Genomic DNA, 18,005 nt, shown 5'->3' with positions numbered 1-18,005 from the left:
CCGCCAACGTTTCTCCGCTTTTATATATACTATACAGTTCACCGCATTTTTTCCATTACATTCTTTTCTTTTTTCAACAAGTTCTTGATCTGGCCACCCTAAGTCGTTAATTGTAGCCTCCTCAAACGAGAATGTTATTTCAACACTTTTGCCACAGGTGAACTGTGGTATATGATTTTTCTGCGCGTTATTTTGTAAGTTAAATATAAATTTTTGTTTGTTTGCATCACTGGCGAGAACTTTTATTTGGGTACACTTGTGATTCTTGAAAAAATTGTTGCATAGCAGAAATGTAATGTTTTTCTAATGACTGGGCCTTTATTAATCTTGCGTTGATATCACTTTTGTGTTGCTTTGGAAAATTTCATGTTTTTTTGTGATTAAGAACTCTTGCTATCTAAACGGAATATTAAAAACTGTTTTATGGACCTAAAAACGTAATTAAAAGTGCATATGGGTGCCCATTAACCGAGAAAATTAATAATAGTTAAAGCCTTATTAGAAAATAGTACATGTGGCGCCATCTGTCCGGCGAACAGGGCGAACTACACCTAAAAAATGAGGGTCCGAACACGAATATAAGAAAAATTAAAAAAATGAATATTTCGGCACTTTGACGACGTAGTATGGTTCCTGAGGCATTTAGAAACAAATTTCTATTAGGGTTTGATGCGTTTTGATGCGTAATAAAGCCAGAAAATGAATTTTTGTCGAATTCGGTCGAAAACGGTACAGGTGGCGCCATCTAGCGGCGAGCGGTGAAACTACGAAAAACTAAAATTTCGATTTTCTCGAAAACTAGGGACTTTTCCGAAATTCTGAGATATACAAATTGTTCCTTGTTGCCTACGGAATCGAACGAATATAATTATAGCCTGCTAGGACCATTATTAAAGAAAATAGAAAACTAGCCCATTTCATGGACTAAAAAATTGCCGTCCATCTAGCGGCGAAAGTTGGAACTACAAAAATAGAAAATCTCGATTTTCTCGAAAACTAGGGACTTTTCCGAAATTCTGAGATATACAAATTGCTCCTCGTGGCCTAAGGAATCGAACGAATATAATTATAACCTGCTAGGACCATTATTTAAGAAAATAGAAAAATAGCCCATTTCATGGACTAAAAAATTGGCGTCCATCTAGCGGTGAAAGTTGGAACTACGAAAATAGAAAATTTCGATTTTCTCGAAAACTAGCGAATTTTAAGTACTTCTGAGACTCAGAAAGTCTTATGTGATCGCATTAGAACGAAAATAAAGTAATAAAAATTTCCTCAAAGCTTTAATAAAGAAAATTAAAAAAATGTCATTTTGTGGAGAAAATTTGTGGCGCCATCTAGCGGCGAAACTGCGAACTAAACTGAAAAAACGTATGCCCGCACATGCAGTAAAAGGGTCAAATAAAAATTGATTTTCTGGGCTTAATAGGCCACAAAATGAATAACTTGTTGAACAAAAATTGCTTGAAAATGTTTAAAGAAGCATACTACGTCGTTGAAGTTGCGAAATATTACTTTTTATATTTTTCCTTAACGCGTGTTCGGACATACGGTTTTTCAGTTTAGTTCGCAGTTTCGCCGCTAGATGGCGCCACAAATTTTCTCCACAAAATGACATTTTTTTAATTTTCTTTATTAAAGCTTTGAGGAAATTTTTATTGCTTTATTTTCGTTCTAATGCGATCACATAAGACTTTCTGAGTCTCAGAAGTACTCTAAGTTTGCTAATTTTCGAGAAAATCGAAATTTTCTATTTTTGTAGTTCCAACTTTCACCGCTAGATGGACGCCAATTTTTTAGTCCATGAAATGCGCTATTTTTCTATTTTCTTTAATAATGGTCCTAGCAGGCTATAATTATATTCGTTCGATTCCGTAGGCAACAAGGAACAATTTGTATATCTCAGAATTTCGGAAAAGTCCCTAGTTTTCGAGAAAATCGAAATTTTATATTTTTGTAGTTCCAACTTTCGCCGCTAGATGGACGGCAATTTTTTAGTCCATGAAATGGGCTATTTTTCTATTTTCTTTAATAATGGTCCTATCAGGCCATAATTATATTCGTTCGATTCCTTAGGCAACAAGGAACAATTTGTATATCTCAGAATTTCGGAAAAGTCCTTAGTTTTCGAGAAAATCGAAATTTTAGTTTTTCGTAGTTCCACCGCTCGCCGCTAGATGGCGCCACCTGTACCGTTTTCGACCGAATTCGACAAAAATTCATTTTCTGGCTTTATTAGGCATCAGAACGCATCAAACCCTAATAGAAATTTGTTTCTAAATGCCTCAGGAACCATACTACGTCGTCAAAGTGTCGAAATATTGCATTTTGCATACGCAGTAGAATTGACATAGGCGGCTCATGTACGTATCGGAATGCTGACACAAAATAATTAATTACTCGTTACCCGAACATTATTTATGAACTTTCATGATCGTACCATGTAAATAATGCATTACTGACCATTCTTCAATCATAAAAATGCACAAAATATATCTACAAAACGTGTAATTAATTATGCAAAATGACCTCGTGTATACCCCTTGTCACCGTGGCTGGCCTTTGGTTATTAGTTAATAACTAATTAATTTCATTAAAAATCTGAACAAATATGATACGAGAAAGTAGCTGAGGGATCACTGAACATTCTTTAATCATAAAAGTTGATAAACTGTGCTCAGAAAGTGAGTAATTAACGATTTTGCATACTTATTATCGTGTATATTCCTCCTGTGCGCCGGCCGCGGAGGAATAATCATCGAAAAACCATATCCCCGTAGACTTTAATGCAAAATTGAATTTACTTGCGCTTATGTACTTGACTTTTCAGCTTTTTTATCCACGTTTTTCTCTTGCACCATTCTCTATGTAATTGCAATATAAAGTTTATCAAACTATTTCTATATAAATACTACTTTGCTACACACAATACTCGTTAGTATAACAAACTATTGAATGATTCATCTGTCTTTTAAATACACATCCTCAACATCTTTAATTTATTCTACAATCCCTATTTCGACGAAAGCGACTGCTTACAAAAGTGGTACAGAGGAAAATTCACGATGAGACATAATTACACACGAGGATTCGGTAAAAATGTGTATCTGCATTTATTGAAAAAAAAAAAAATGACGAGACACAGAGAGTCTCGATGTGTACACGCATGTTCTGCGGTGTCCGTGAATCGAACGATAAAAGCGTCGATCGACAAAATGTGCTGTTTAAGCGGGTGATTGCGATCGTGGCGACGCAATAATCGATCGTCGGTACTACGACGAAATATGCTGCTCGTGTTACCGTTTCATCTTCGCTGAACCGCAAAGATTATATTCATACATAATTATTAAAACAAAAATCTGTCGAAGTATCGCATTGGAAACGTGGTGGGGCCATGATTCTCGATTCTATTCGAGAAACCGATTATCGTAGACCAGCCTCGATAAGAAAATTCGTTCCTACTATATTTATAGATATACATATACATACATACATTCGATATTTATAATATATTATATATACCTAGGGGCTGTGTCTCGAGAAAAATGCCGCTCGGTTGCCCACCCTTGTCGCGTACATTGGTACCTAAAATGTTCATCTCGTGCTTTTTGCTTCTTCCATCCGTGGAAGAAGATAATTGCAATTATACATGTCACCTACTAATATATTAACCCTCGTTTGGTAGCAAACATTCTTGATCTCTCATTGCATATAAATTTCGATTATAACATTTCAACAATGCTAACCCGTCAAATACATGAAAACACATATGAGCTCGATTCCCAAAAATGTGAAATAATTTATAAATTAAATTGACAAAAACATTATGGTCTATGGACGCTAGAATCTTCTTGAATTCTAGCAAAACAGAAACGATAGATGACTCCTTTCTTTACGTGTACTCACATTTTTCTAAAGACGCGTAAGAAAGGAATGATTTACCGTCTGCGGTTCATACATGGACCAGAAATTCTAAAAGGTTAAACTCATGCAATAATATCTCCCAAGTATATCTTAAAACTTAATGACATCGTTCTCTACGCTTACCCGCTTCCCTTGGTTAAAAGAAACTGTAGAGGAAGAAAGTCTCTACAGTTCTTCCTTCTACCACCCTTAACCAACAGAAGTAACAAACAGCTTGCAATGCAAATGTACATTCTGCCCTGATACAACGTAAGAAAACGAAAGAAATTTTTACAATTTACGAATCGCCATCCGAGGGTTGAGCATACAAAACCATCAACGTAAACAATATTTCCTCGGCGAGACAATTCGGTTGCCCTCCTGATTCGCTCGCAACCCCATCGTCGAGACCCGGAAGCGAACTTTCCGGTCGGCCGCGTGTTTCGCATCGTCCATGGCAGCATTACAACGCGCGCGCGTCGTTCATCGGTGATTGGCTCGATGCAAAAATAGCGATTAAAACACGCTGCGTGCGTAAAACGTTGTTCCTTATTCAGCAGGAATATTCGTTGATCGATTCGAAACGAACGTTCCATGCTGACGGATTCGTTGCTCGAACTAAAATTGACCGCGAACGAGATGTTCCGTTAGGTTACCAGACAACTCACGATCGACCACGAAGAGGATACACGTTCGTCTCGTTGTCTGGTACGTGACCTCTTCGAACGCTCGTTTCACGGTGGGGATTTTCGTTAGTTCTGCGCGAAGCCAACGCACGCTCGCGCGTATACAATAGTGGTAATAAAGGTAGCAGCGAGAGGAGACGCTCTAACGTTAGACGAGAAGAGAAATCAATCCGCAGCGATGACGGCGGTAGCCGCCGAGGATGACGACGACGACGACGACGACGAGGATGACTTCTTCTTCAGCACGATGTCCTTGATGTTGAGATTGACTTTCTCCTTCCGCGGCGGCGGCACCGACTGCAGGCAGAATCTTTTGAAGGCTTCCAGCTCCCGCTCGGCATCGTCCATTTCCCCGTCCTCGAGGTCTATATCTTTGGGCGTGAATACGCTCTCTGCAAAAGACACGGTCTGAATACGAGAAGTCGGAGTGGGTCATTAAGACGATGGGGAACAGAGGGAAACAACAGTCTGCTCGTGCGTTTTGCTTTACCGTTTCATCCTGATTTAACTAAATGGTCCGAGTACGAGTACTTCGGATCGATGCGGAGAACGATGCCGTATGAAGAAGATGATACGATTTCGATGGAAATGCGAGAAACATAGTCACTGATGACGTAATCGACAGAAAGGAAAAGAGTGAAACAAGTGGGTCCAGTTGGTCTAACGAGGTTGACGATGATCGACGAACAGAAAACGTTTCGTGTGATGCATACGCATGCAACGGTTGTCAAGTTTCCGACACAAGGAATAAGAGATCGTAACGTTGGAAAAAGTATCGGTTTTATTAAAATGTCGTTAGATCAGGTTCAAGAGAAATATCGTCGCTATCACCTACATAGGTGCACGTGACGGGTCAATCGATAAAGACTTTTGGTAGATAAGTAGATAGACGTGAACTCGCATGGTCAATGGACCTGGCAAAGCTGACACTCTCGAGTGATCTACGTATCTTTTCTTTATCTTTCCCATTTTCTTTGTCAAGCTTCCGTCTAACCGGCTAACGCGCAAGGTGTCCCTCTCTGTCTCTATAAGTTATCATGCTCCTGCTGAGTGCTCCCATGATCATGACCGACTTTCAAACAGAAACAACTAGAAAGGAAAGAGAAAAGAAAATAAAGGGACAGATATGTACACGTGTGTATGCAAGTAAAACAGGCATGACCAAGTTGCATCTCTGCCAACACTATCTCCAATACCAGATAGTCTAATTAACCATCATCGAACAGTCAGTATCCCTACAAATTTCACCTTCTGAAAATTTCAAGTTCGAGGATGTGGAAGGCTCAGGAATTTAGAAATTGAAGATTTGGTAACTCGAAAATTATGGAATTTGTGGATTAAGGACTGCGGTCAAATGTGGCTGGCGAGTCGTCGCTTGGTCATGCCTGAGTCGAGATATCCCTAAGTGTAGACAGAGAGAAGAGACTGCAAGCTATCCTAGGTTCAAGTATGCTAAACGTAATCCTAGATTCAAAGTATGCTAAGGATTCGACAGTCTACCTGATTGATTGGTTGTTCATCAATGAGTGGTTGCACGCGAACAAAGCGAAGAGAAAATAAAGAAAAGATAGTGCTCACTGGCCAGAGTTCTCTTCCAGGCAATCCCCCAAGAAATTCGTGGCTGCCAATTCGAGGAGATCCCGAAGCGTATCCCGGTATTTGAAAAATGTTCTCAATCAACCTATAGCTGACCGAGACTTCGTCCTAACGCGGTACACTGCCCTCTCCTAACGAAAACAAAACGAAACGGAAAGAAAAACTGTCGTCAGTGTGACTGAACCTACGTTACTCGTCCAGAAGACGTGACTTTTTATATAATTTCGTTTGTACACGGTATACTCTATTCAAACTTAAGAAAAAATTAACTATCTCAACACCGGGATGTGTTAAGGAGAACAAAAAAAGTGAAAGAAGCAAATTTACATGTTAAACTCTAATTATTGTTGTTTCTCACCAACGAGGTTCCAGTCATCCCCGCACTGTCTCGTGCCAGTTCCACGTTTCTTCTTTTTCTTGCTCTTTTCGCTACTCGACACCGCAATGGACGCGTTTATCGCTTCCCTGACAGCAGTCTTAGCGTTCTGAACATCTTCCATGCTGGTGTCCGTCCTCACTTTGGTCAGGGTCACGCTGGTCCCCTTTAGGTTGATCCCGTTCTCCGGAATCGGTTGACCATTCGTTACTTTACTGATCTGAATGTTAGCGAGACCACTCAGCGCCGTGCAATCTGGCGTCAGCCTGCTTCGCAGTTCCGCCAAACTCGAGGGAATGATACCGTTAGGGTGCTTCAAGTTCGAGTTATCCGTCGTCGTTTTAGATAGATCACCCTTCACGATATAGTCCGGCTTTGGCGGCGACGTGAGGCCAGCATTGATCGCCTGTTGCAATGCTGGACTTCGTATGGTGACCATACCATTCTCTGACACCTTTATGATGGCTGCCTGTTGCGTGGGTGGTACCTTCATTGGACCGAACGCAGGGTTCCTTATGGTTACCATGTTCGTGTTTGGGTTATGAAGTATTCTGGCTGGTTCGTCCGGGTGGTCATTCGTAAAGGGGTCACTTTGTACTGTGGTTTGATTCGTGTTACCAGAGTTGGCCGCGTTCTTGTTCTTCTTCTTCTTTTTCTTACTACTACTGCTTTGGCTTTGTTGTGTTTCTTTAAGCACGTCTGCAATGGAATACAATATATTTGGTAATTCAAAGATTTAAAACTTTGCGAGTATCTGAAAATTCGTGAATTATAATTTGAAAAGCTGCTCACCTTTTTCTGCGGACTTGGGCAGAAGATCCTGCTTCAATTTTCCCGTGTCCACTACGATCACATTTCCACCCGCTTGAGGACTCGCGTAACTGGACTGAACACCGCTCATCGGTGCAGCGATTATCGTAGTTTGTTTAGGAGGATTCACTGGTTTGGGCAAAGGTGCCGATCTGATTGGCAAAGGCTTCGCAGGAGCATCGACCTTCGTTATGGTAATGCCAGGTGGTAGTTTTAAATTCTCTATATTGATCTTAGAATTGGCGCCGATATCTTTGAACTGATTACTCAACGGTGAATTAACACGTTCTTGGGGTATGGATTGAATCTCCGATCGCTGTTTTACCGTCGTCGTCTGATTTGAAACCTTATTCTGAACTTTTTGATTATCATTCTTCGTTTGTTTAACCGTGACATTGGAGCTTACATTCTTATTATTCTTATTCACCAGATTGTTTTTCTCCTGCTGCTGAACCTTTGACTTTTTATTGTTATCATTTGTGATAGTCAAGTTTTGCGAAGACTTCTGAGACGCCGGTGTTTGAGGTGGAGTGTTCATCTTATTCTGTTTCTTATTCGGAACATTCTGCTGTTGACTTTTGTTCTTGTTTACTGCGTTCTGTTGAAGCACATTCTCCTTATTCTCAGTATTTTTCTTATCTTTCTTGGACTTCGTTTTAATTTCGGTTATATTCTGCTGCTGAACTTTCTTCTCGTCCAACTGTTTCCCTTTGTTCGACTGTTTTATGTTTTTGGTATCACAGATCTTGTTTTGTACCTGTTGTTTAGAATTATTAATTTGTTGTTGCTTGTTTCCAGATTGCAGTGAATGAATATTGTTATTGTTGTTGGTATTATTATTATTGTTGTTATTATTTGATTTAGCTTTTTTCTTCTTGCCGCTGATGTTCTGGTTCTGCTCGTTATCCAGTTTCAGGGAAGCAACCTCCTTAGTCTGACCGTTTACCAACGTGAACAAAACTTTATCTTCCGCTGGTGTTTGACCCTTTAAGGTAATTGTTACTGTAGGTTCAGCACTATTTGATTCCATAACCCTTTTAATTGTCACGATCTGTGGTTGACTCTCCGTCTGAACCGGTTTCTTTATTTCCTTTGTTTTTGCCTCCTCCATCTTCTTCATCTCTTTCTTCAACTTTTTTCTCTCTTTCTTCGTTAATTTCTTATCGTTCGAGTCAACAGTTAAAGACTTCTCCGTGACATTATTTGCATTATTTTTAACGTTTATGCCATTGTTATTCATCTGTGTTTTGTTATTTTTACTACTAACTTCCATTTTATCATTTTTCGTCGTCGTCTTATTCGTTTGACCGTGAACCATAGTCTTGTCAACTTTATTAGCAATAATACTTTTGTTCTTTGTATTTGTATTCACAGGTGCAGTCTTCGTTTTGCTATTTATACTACTGTTACTACTACTACTACTACTACTGCTGCTGCTGCTACAGCTACTGCTACTGATATTACTACTATTGCTACAAACTTCTTGTTTGTCTTTCTTTTTATTACTTAATTGCTTTACGATCGGCAACGTTATTGGCGGTGATGTAGGTAAAATAGATACTTCGGGTAGATTACACTGAGGTAATAATCTTTGAGGAACGGGTTTTTGCGGATCTACAACAGTAATCGTTACTTCCGGTGTTTTTTTCTGTAACTCTATCAACTTTTGTCTCTCTGCTTCTTGTCTGTCCCTCTTCAGCTTCTCCTCGAGCTGTAACAAACAACAAACCGAATTAAAGATAGCACCAAATCATACGACAATGTTTATTTTATTTTACTTTAACTTACCTTCCTCTGTTTTTGTCTGGCCTTTTTCTCAGCTTTTTTATTGTTATCTTTCTTTCCATTCTGGTTTCCCTCAATGAACTCGAGCAGCTCCTCCAAATCCCTCTGATCTCGTTGATCCGGCTGCATCGGAGGAACAGTCGCCACTGGAGTATTCGATCTAGGTGCCGTGTTCGTTACTATCTTCGTTTCCGTATTCGTGGTGGTTGATAACGGTTCCGAAGGGCTCTTCGACGGGCTACACGTAGCCTTGCATTTCTTAGCTTTCTTCTTGGTCAGTAATTGCCGTAATCGTTCCCTCATTTCGTTATAATTTCGGCTAACTGGTGCTACAGAGGGCTGGAAGATAGTGCTTCGTTAAAATAATGATCTTTCTTTTTCTTTTTTTTTTTTCAAAAAAATTGAATCGGACAAAATTCACTTACAACCCCATGTCCAAAAACTTCACAGTAACAACAATCGCAATGCCTACTCGAATCTCTTTGTGCAGAACTACTAGTAGAACAAGAGTCTTCTTGACTACTTCCTGAATCCGAACAATCTCCATCTCCAGAACTTACTGCAAAAATGAAATATTTATTATGATACATGTACAGTTACCACTATTAGAAACAGTTCAATAAATACTGACAATCGTTACAGGACACTCTCTTTATGTGTTCGACATTAGCTTGTTTGCGACAAGCGCACGACGGATGACTATTCTGTGCATGAGGTCTGTGTGTGGGTCCTGTATTTTTTACTAGGTCTGGCAAGGGTCCATGCGTATGTGAATGAGTGGCACCTGCTTAATTCCCCCAAAAAGACAATGTATTCATTATTTTTTAAGTACCAATTACTTATAATGAATACATTTTGAAAAGACGATTAACACTATAACGGCGATACTTACCTTGATGCGTTGTGTGATTATGACTGGAATTCGGCGTCTGCGTTGTAGAATGCCTCGTTTGTGTTTGAGCAGACTGTGTAGAACCTGTTTTCACGGCAGGTTTATTTGGTTCTTGATTAGCCTTCACAGTAGGAGGCGATACTGGCTTTGGATGACCGTTTGGTACGACAACTTCAGACACAGCTAATGATATTAAAGATTAATGCAACTGCAAAGTTCATTTAACGATCAAAAATAAAATTTCTTTACCATTAGTTTTCGTTAAACAAGGACAGGTGTCACATTTCCTTTTAAAATTTAATAAACACGGACAAGGAGGATTTTCTAGCACCGGCTTCCTCTCTGTTATTTCCCTCGCGTGCTGATACACGCACGAACAAGGTTGAGGGTCGAATGCTCTAAAATCGACATCTTCTCTTATACTTAATTCTTTCTCTTCGCTTTGTATTTCTTTCGTTTCTATATCTTCCACTTTTTTCTTCACTTGTGTGACAGAATAATTCGCTGGGTCTTCTAAAATCAAATTTTCAAAAATCAACCACTGCATGCAATACCGCTGGTCGTTTAATTTTTCATTGTGATGATTCTCTTACCTAAAAAATCAATTGTGAACTGTGGAAAAGAATTTTCTAACGGTAATACTAAGTTTTCCGCGTCATTTTTATTAACCTGGCAATAAATATTACTTAGCTTAATAAAATCTGTGACACTGTATCGATGAAGCATATGAAAAATGTCCGAGAAAAAGATAGAATTTTTCTTACAATTAGAAATGACGAAAGTCCTGTACACACGTGACATTCGCAGTTTCTTCCCTCCTCTACACCATTCTCCGTACACGCGTCTTCGTTATGCACCCTTTTAGAAATACATGTAAATTAACGAGAAGAATGAATAATAACGGTATAGTATAACGACAAGTACCTGATTGACCTAAACGGAGCTAAATAACACCATGTACGAGTATAATCATTGTTATCTTGTCCATTGGTATAAACGTCCGCGCTAGTCAATACACCTGCTATATCGGCTAATTTTTGAGGCTGAGTTTTGTTCCAATCATCCAATAAAATTTGAACTATCTCGATATTTGGAAGCATACTAAGTAACTCTAAATTAAAATCCGGAACTGGACTAAGAGGCCTACTATCAGTTTCCGATACAGCAGCTTTAGTTTGCGGTACAACTGTTGAAAGTTGCCTGTCATTTTCTTGTAATTCACTGAAATAGGATTTCATGTCAGAATGTTGATCTATGAATATATAACAGTACTACATTTTTTCTTAATATCAATATACTTTTCAACATTCGTCACTCGTTGCTCCATGACCTTCCTCGTCGCCGTAAATAATTCCCAAGCTTCCCTTATTTGTTTAAGCCTTGTCATCCGAACTGTTTGTTCTGCACTAAAATATACATTGCTCATAAAATTTTGTTCATATTCTTTATTGCAATAAGAGTTGCAACTCACACTCTTATTGTGTGAAATCTAATATATGTTGCCTACTTACTTATACATGTCCATCCATGACTCAGTCTCTAACCACAGATCCGCTATTAGTGCCATTTCATCATAGAATGGTAAATATCGAAAAACTAGACCTCGATACTCTAAGCCTTTTAAAGGCACAAGTTTTTTTAACTGTTCAATAAAAGATGGCAAATTATTTTGCACCAACGGATCATCATATACATAGATTTGATACAACTTCTTAATAAAACATTCCCAAGATAAATTAAATTTACACAGATGATCTGTCAAAGGTTTTACAAATTCTGTAATCTTTGATGCTGTTGATATCAACGCATCATAATCATCTAAAAGACCTATATGAAAAACATAAGAAACCAGTGCTTAAATTAACTAATAACAACAAACATTTTGATTTAAAGAACATTTCATATTAACCTGTAAGAAAAATTTCTGCTAAATTATTTACACTACGATCATGTAGGAGAGCTAATAATCGAACTTTTACTTCTATAACAAATCCTTGTGTCAAATTCACTAGCCTCATAAACAACTGATGAGGGTCTCTTTTACACAGTCTGAAAAGGAATGCTATGTTTAAATCTCAACTCTTCAAATTTATATAAATCATCCATCAAAACTTACTGTAAAACAATTTCATGCACGTCGTCCATTGCATAAGAAAATACATTATGATGAAATTGTAAACCTCCCGGAATACGAGATGTTTCCAAAGCAACATTGAAACAACCCCTTATATGTTGCTGTATCTCCCTCCATAAATTCTTAAATTTCATGGCCTTCTGTAGCTCCGCTTTAAACAACTCTCTGTACCAACAACCCTTAACATTAATACTTTTCATCAATTAAACCTCACTGACAAACAACAATTACCTCTTTGCTTTATACGTATCACAGGAACACGATTCCTTTCCCCTAGAGGGATTATCAATACTCGTGTTGCCGCTCGAATTCTCATCGACAACATCCGAATTCATTCTCAACGCGGTTTGCTTGATGCTCTCGGGACTCCTCGCACCTTTGATAAACTCATCAACCGCGTTTTCGTCTAGTGTCACGCTCTGCAAGTAGAACGTGTTCGAGATACGATCGTGACGAGGTAAACGCGAACGCTGTTCGTAAGTGAGAAACATACCGCGACAGGAACCGAGTCTGCGACAACAGGAGACCTGACAACGTCCTCCGTGTAATCAACAACCCGGTCGTTGTTTTGTCGCGTTAAATCGCTGTCTGCGTTGATGCAGCCGTTGCAAGGAGCATTATCTGTGTGTTTCTTAGTGAGAACGTCACCCATCATTACTGTGTTGCTTTCTCTACTCCTGTTGCATTGACCGTCCTCGTTGTCGCTGCCGCTCATTCTATCACCGCGCGGAATTGCCGCTGCACCAATTCAATCGTCCAGTGATACCTCGAGCAAATTGTACGACGATCGATCAACTTTTTCCACGAGTTTTATTCGGAACCACGTAAACACCTAAACCGCTCAATATGGCGTCTCGCGTGTCCATCCTGTGGTTCAACGTCGCGTCGTTAGGTGACGCGTTTCGGCGATTGCGTGTTTAGGGACCATCGCAACGCGTTGAGGATCACTACCAGTTTTTTATTAAACGCTACAACAAAAATAAACGTTTTCTTTTAACTCCAAATAGAAGTAATCAGAAATATTATTGAGACTTCAAGTACGAAAGCAAATTTAGATAGGTGCGTCAGAACAATTACTTTTTTTATTATAAACGAACGTGTTTTAGTGTCCCTTCTGAACCTCTTACTAATTGGGTATTCGAGTACTCGAAGTCTCAGATTCTAATGAGCACATTCAAGTGCAAATCTGGCTTCCCTGGGGAAAATGGCAGCCAAAGAGAACAAGTCCTTACTACCAGTAATCGTATTCGCGAATAGATACACTTTATGCCTAATCTACAAAAGGAATTTTCGAACTCGATAAATAATAAAATTGCTGTAAGTTCATATTACATCTCTAACTCCCAATTGTTTCATTCTACATTCGACACATCAGCCAGACGATTTCGGGGATTACATCAAAGTGTAAGTATAAGTTATTAATTATTCAATTTGACATTGAAGTTTACAAAAGCATCAGGACTATTCGATATATTAAAAAAATATCAAAAGCAATAGTTTATCGTAAATTAATTTAACTACTAAGATGAGAGGATTTTGAAAGACTTGTTCTTACATGTATTTTAGCATTTACACATTCGCGCGCACTGGCTGAAAGCCCTATTTTTAAACAGTACAAGTGGTTCCATCTCTCCAAGAAGAAATAAAGTAGACAGAAATTGAGTTGTAGAGATTCAGAAAGTGCTTGTAGTGCCATCTTGTAATGGATGGTCTCCAACATATTATGGTATCTTGTAGGTAAGAATGTGTGGTAAATACATGCGTCGATTTTGTGCTACGTGGGAATAACCGGACTCGTGATACGTGAAGACGAATTGTCAGAAGAATGACAACAACGAATTATTTAGATTTGGATATCAATAAATTGTTTGAGGAGCACACGATAAAAGAGATCGAGGGTATTCAAAAAAAGATTCAGTATGAAAGTGACAGGAAAAAAATCGAACTTAGAACTTTAGTAGGGTAAAGTTTGTTTCATTAACTTGGACTAGTTTATTATTTTTATCATCAAATGTAACAATTCAAATATTTTCAGAGAAAGATACCGTGATCTTATATTAGCTGCAGATACAATTGGGAAAATGAAATTAACTTCAGAACGTGTTCTTTCAAGAATTATTAATATCGAAAACAAATTTGGAGAATTGCAGAAAAAGTATCTGATTGGTTTCAAACTAGACCGTATTGAGAATACAGATGACAGGTATTTGTAATAATCATTGTTTGGTATAAGATACGTTACATATAATTTCATAAAATATTTATTTTAGATACAATGAAGTTCAGGATTCGGTTATTATTCAAATCAAAATTTTAATGGACATACCTCAATATATTTGGTCCAGTATTGAGAACAAAAATTTGTTGTTTGCTGCACAGTTATATTTAGTAGCACAGCATATAAATTATAGTTTATTATTTGAAGTGGGAAGTACAGATTTATCAAATAAGTATCCAATTGTATCCAAACAATGGGATGTAATTAGTCAGTTTAAAAATTATATACTTAATGAATGCAATAAAGTATTACAGTCATTGATTGTACAACCAGAGGTTAGTATATGTTTGGACCTGTATTGTATGCTACATTTTCTTGTATATGATTGTTATTTCAGAGCATAGCTAATTCTTTAGCAGCACTTGTCTTATTAAATGGTTCAACATTCTCAGAGTTGTTGGAGAAATTAATATCAATGCGTAATCATACAATCCAGTCCATAGTTACAGATGAAAATGATAACAGCGTTAAAAGCAAGATAAAACTTTGCATTGAAATATTAATTCAAACCATTGATTTAGTATATTCTTGCTTCATAAGTAAGTAGTCACACATGGACTTCTTAAGTATATAAAATATGTTGTATCCAAATGTAGTACTAAGATATTTCTTACAGATACAGCTGAAAAATCAGGAGGTCTTGTTTTGCAATACATAAAAAAAGTTCAAGATCAAGAAACGTATTCATTACTTTCTCAATTAAATTTAGATCAAGAATTATTAAAGGAATTTCTTCCTTCAGTTATAAAACAACATAAACCGTTTGCTATAGAAACTCCAGAAAATTTTTCTTTACCGGATCTTCAAAAAAGTATTAAATCCTGGCTCGAATGGGTCAGTAAATTTTGCAACAATGAAGTTATAAACCTTCTGAATCTAGTAGTATCAATAAAAGGCTTGTACTATGTTCGGGAGGAGGCCGTTAGTATTAATTTACCCGAAAATTGGAATGCTATATGGGAAGACCTTTCTCTTCCAAGAATAACATTCTGGGTGGAATTTTTTCAACCTCTAATATCTCACAGAGTAAAAAGTACGTAACAGCACGAAAGACCACTAATTGTGGATTACAATGAATAATAATGATTTTAATATTTGATCAGGTATTATAAACGATAAATGGATAGAAAGTACAAGCGTATTAAAGTCCGACGTAGTCGAGTTACTTAGCAAAGTAATTCACGATAAGTTTGAATACCCGGAACACGATTTACGATGGTTCGTTTGGAAAGATTCTCCCAGTGATATTCCACAAAAACTTACCAAAAACGGTGGACTGGATAATAAGAGGTCGTTACTAATGAAGACTAAAGGATATTCACCAAACATCCTTAAACTGTGTGAAAGCTTTGATACAAGTTTGCAAGCTTTGCTTTCAGATTTGGAACAATATTTATACGAGACCGAACGTGTAATGTCCATTAAGAACAATCTACTATCTACAAATATCTATTTAATTTCTGATACGTTTTCTGATCGCACAGAGATTCAGGAACATTTACAAACTGTTAGCAGTAACATGATAGAGGAGTTTGTGAATTTTGTGAGAAGTACGTGCGTGAACGATAAACCCGAACATGGTCAACGCGACATAAATGCTATTGTGATGGCAAGGTTTCTCTTGGCATTGACATTATTATGTTCCAATTTAAATAAATGTTTCACGCTTTCGAAGGTATCGGGATTAACTATTACAAATGTCAAGTGGCAATCAGTTTGCGATAAATTAAAGGAAGAGAGTACTTCTATGTGGTCAATTTGGGCTAGAATGTACAAGAGTAAAATAAGTGAACACAGAGAGAAGTTTATATCCAAAGAGCCTCTTGGTGGTTTTCCAATTCACTTAGTCATTTCTGAATGGGAAAAGATAACCATCGAAGAAGATTCTGGAGAGGGTAAAAGGATAAAGTCAGAAATTTTAGTACCTTATCAGCCGTCCATACAATTACAAAAATTTTTAACCGCTATTAGTAAAGATTTGAACAAAATAATACCACACACTCTTCCAAAGTAAACAGAAGATTTTTTAATTCTATGTAAATGCAGTTGTTTCAATCTTTTAATTTTGGTTTTCATTTATAGGAGAATTTTACATGAAATCATAGAAGATACAGCGATGGAATTATTAAATTATTATGCAACTACATCACAGAACACTAATCTCTCACAAAAACAAGCACTTCAAGTGTTATTCGATATAAAGTATTCCACTTTACTCATGGTGCCGCGTGACCATAAAACACTTTCTGACTTGTCAACAAAATCTTATGATAGTGTAGTGGCAAAAATAGATCCATTCGATTATGATGTTTTTAATCCTTTTATTTACACCAATGTAAAGAAAAGTGTTCAGAGATCTCTAGTGAGTATTCATACAATTGTCAAAGATTTTACTACTCGAGAGAATAGAATATATGTTTTAACTATGTATTTCAGCTTATACTGGGAAATTTAGTACCCCATTTGGAACAGCTTCATTCAATTTTGGGTTCTCGAAGCGAGTACAATAACGCCGAAGGTGTGAAATCAGACTTGCCTTCAGTACTGGCTCTATGTACAGGTGCACCCTGGTTCCCACCGCTGACCGTAACAGCTCCAACTAGAAATTTGCCTCTTGTGGCAGTAACTTTACCGGAGAAGACACAGGTAAATACAATATTTGAAATTTTCAAAGTTTTATCTTTTGATACTTCATTTAAATATTTTATATATAAATGTATGCTGTTAGATTACCAGAGCATTCAGTTAAGATAGATCGTGCATTTAATTGTGGTAAGAAAACGATACTGAGTGTTGTGTTTTCTTTGTCAACTAATTTCTAACATTAAATTAGTTTGATTTTTTACGTGATACATGCTTTGATGCGTGCAAGATAATAATCTAATTGTGCGGTTGATCCTAAACTTTCTATATGAATGAGATATTAATTAATGTTTTTTGGTCTTGTATAGCGCAAAAAGATGCCGAATAAGGAAAATACAAAGAGCGATTCGACCGGATCATCCATTAAGTCTGGAGCAGCAGCATTTTTTGGAGCAATGGGCTCCGATTGGTTTAGCAGTAGTTAACTTATTTATTGGATCACACGAATTGTAAATATTATTGAATGTATATACATCTTGAGTACATTTATGTAAATAACGTATTATTGAAATATTGCCTTTTTGACAATGCTGTCAGTATCGAATAAAGTATTTTATACAATCTTTAAATCTGTATTCTAATCTATTTAAAACAGAAGCATACAGCGAAGCTGCTTACGTTCATAGTCGCGGGTTTTCCTTAGTTAAAGTTAGGTCGGTCTGTCCGGTGGCGCCAATGGCTGATCTCCGTATCAACATTCGAAAGTCACTGACCGACGATTGTTTCACAACTCTGATAGAAAAAAAACAAAACCACGAACAAAAATTAAACTACTTCAATTCTCTAAATCAGAGTTTAAAACAAACTCAGTATATATTCCAAATTTGAACCAAATTTCATGCATGACAACAAACGAAGACAACTCGGTATAGATTATACTATGTAAAAAAAATTATAAAAAC

General features: G+C 37.4%; 2 protein-coding genes across 13 annotated transcripts in view; one reads left to right on the top strand and one right to left on the bottom strand.

The window, feature by feature from the left end:
• Nucleotides 1-17,672, top strand: part of Cog1 (conserved oligomeric Golgi complex subunit 1) — a 75,237-nt gene extending 57,565 nt beyond the window's left edge. Inside the window, exons 3-12 of one of the 2 annotated variants that reach the window (XM_076539011.1) lie at nt 13,920-14,144; nt 14,218-14,385; nt 14,453-14,735; nt 14,798-14,999; nt 15,077-15,493; nt 15,564-16,470; nt 16,543-16,822; nt 16,897-17,106; nt 17,189-17,232; nt 17,412-17,672. In XM_076539011.1, coding sequence (XP_076395126.1) covers nt 14,008-14,144; nt 14,218-14,385; nt 14,453-14,735; nt 14,798-14,999; nt 15,077-15,493; nt 15,564-16,470; nt 16,543-16,822; nt 16,897-17,106; nt 17,189-17,209 — 2,625 coding nt within the window. In that variant the 5' untranslated portion in view covers nt 13,920-14,007 and the 3' untranslated portion in view covers nt 17,210-17,232; nt 17,412-17,672. Of the gene's footprint in view, nt 1-13,210; nt 13,587-13,919; nt 14,145-14,217; nt 14,386-14,452; nt 14,736-14,797; nt 15,000-15,076; nt 15,494-15,563; nt 16,471-16,542; nt 16,823-16,896; nt 17,107-17,188; nt 17,233-17,411 lie in introns of those variants that run through there. The other variant, XM_076539010.1, reaches the window with a different exon arrangement.
• On the bottom strand, nt 3,090-17,885 carry LOC100882720 (uncharacterized). Of its 11 annotated transcripts, XR_013040332.1 has the most exons (20): nt 17,722-17,882; nt 12,676-13,150; nt 12,414-12,601; nt 12,165-12,347; nt 11,958-12,097; nt 11,560-11,875; nt 11,347-11,454; nt 10,973-11,269; nt 10,813-10,906; nt 10,642-10,717; nt 10,298-10,561; nt 10,049-10,231; nt 9,788-9,943; nt 9,582-9,715; nt 9,160-9,495; nt 7,354-9,082; nt 6,544-7,260; nt 6,090-6,316; nt 5,425-5,678; nt 4,841-4,981 (listed from the first exon to the last, which is right to left on the bottom strand). XR_013040332.1 is itself a non-coding variant. In XM_076539007.1 (18 exons), exons 2-18 carry the CDS (start codon nt 12,895-12,897, stop codon nt 4,738-4,740), a joined length of 5,400 nt encoding a protein of 1,799 aa, XP_076395122.1. In that variant the 5' UTR covers nt 12,898-13,150; nt 17,722-17,885; the 3' UTR covers nt 3,090-4,737. The 11 variants fall into 11 exon arrangements, 6 of the variants coding, with proteins under 6 accessions (XP_076395122.1, XP_012153441.2, XP_076395121.1 ...); XR_001097464.2 differs by lacking the exon at nt 5,425-5,678 and having other exon boundaries at nt 4,842-4,981; nt 6,168-6,316; XR_013040333.1 differs by lacking the exon at nt 5,425-5,678 and having other exon boundaries at nt 4,847-4,981.
• Nucleotides 17,886-18,005: the final 120 nt, after the last annotated feature.

The sequence above is a fragment of the Megachile rotundata genome, chromosome 13 (genome assembly GCF_050947335.1).
Source record: "Megachile rotundata isolate GNS110a chromosome 13, iyMegRotu1, whole genome shotgun sequence".
Taxonomy (NCBI): Eukaryota; Metazoa; Arthropoda; class Insecta; order Hymenoptera; family Megachilidae; genus Megachile; species Megachile rotundata.
Note: the sequence above shows the minus strand (reverse complement) of the source record. Positions and strands in the feature narration are given on the sequence as shown.

Coding starts and splice junctions, on each gene's coding strand:
- LOC100882720 (XM_012298051.2), bottom strand. CDS start 12,897: ATGAGCGGCAGCGACAACGAGGACGGTCAATGCAACAGGAGTAGAGAA. Junction 10,907..10,972: donor GCTCCGTTTAGGTCAATCAG/GTACTTGTCGTT, acceptor TATTTCTAAAAG/GGTGCATAACGAAGACGCGT. Junction 10,562..10,641: donor GTTCACAATTGATTTTTTAG/GTAAGAGAATCA, acceptor ATTTGATTTTAG/AAGACCCAGCGAATTATTCT.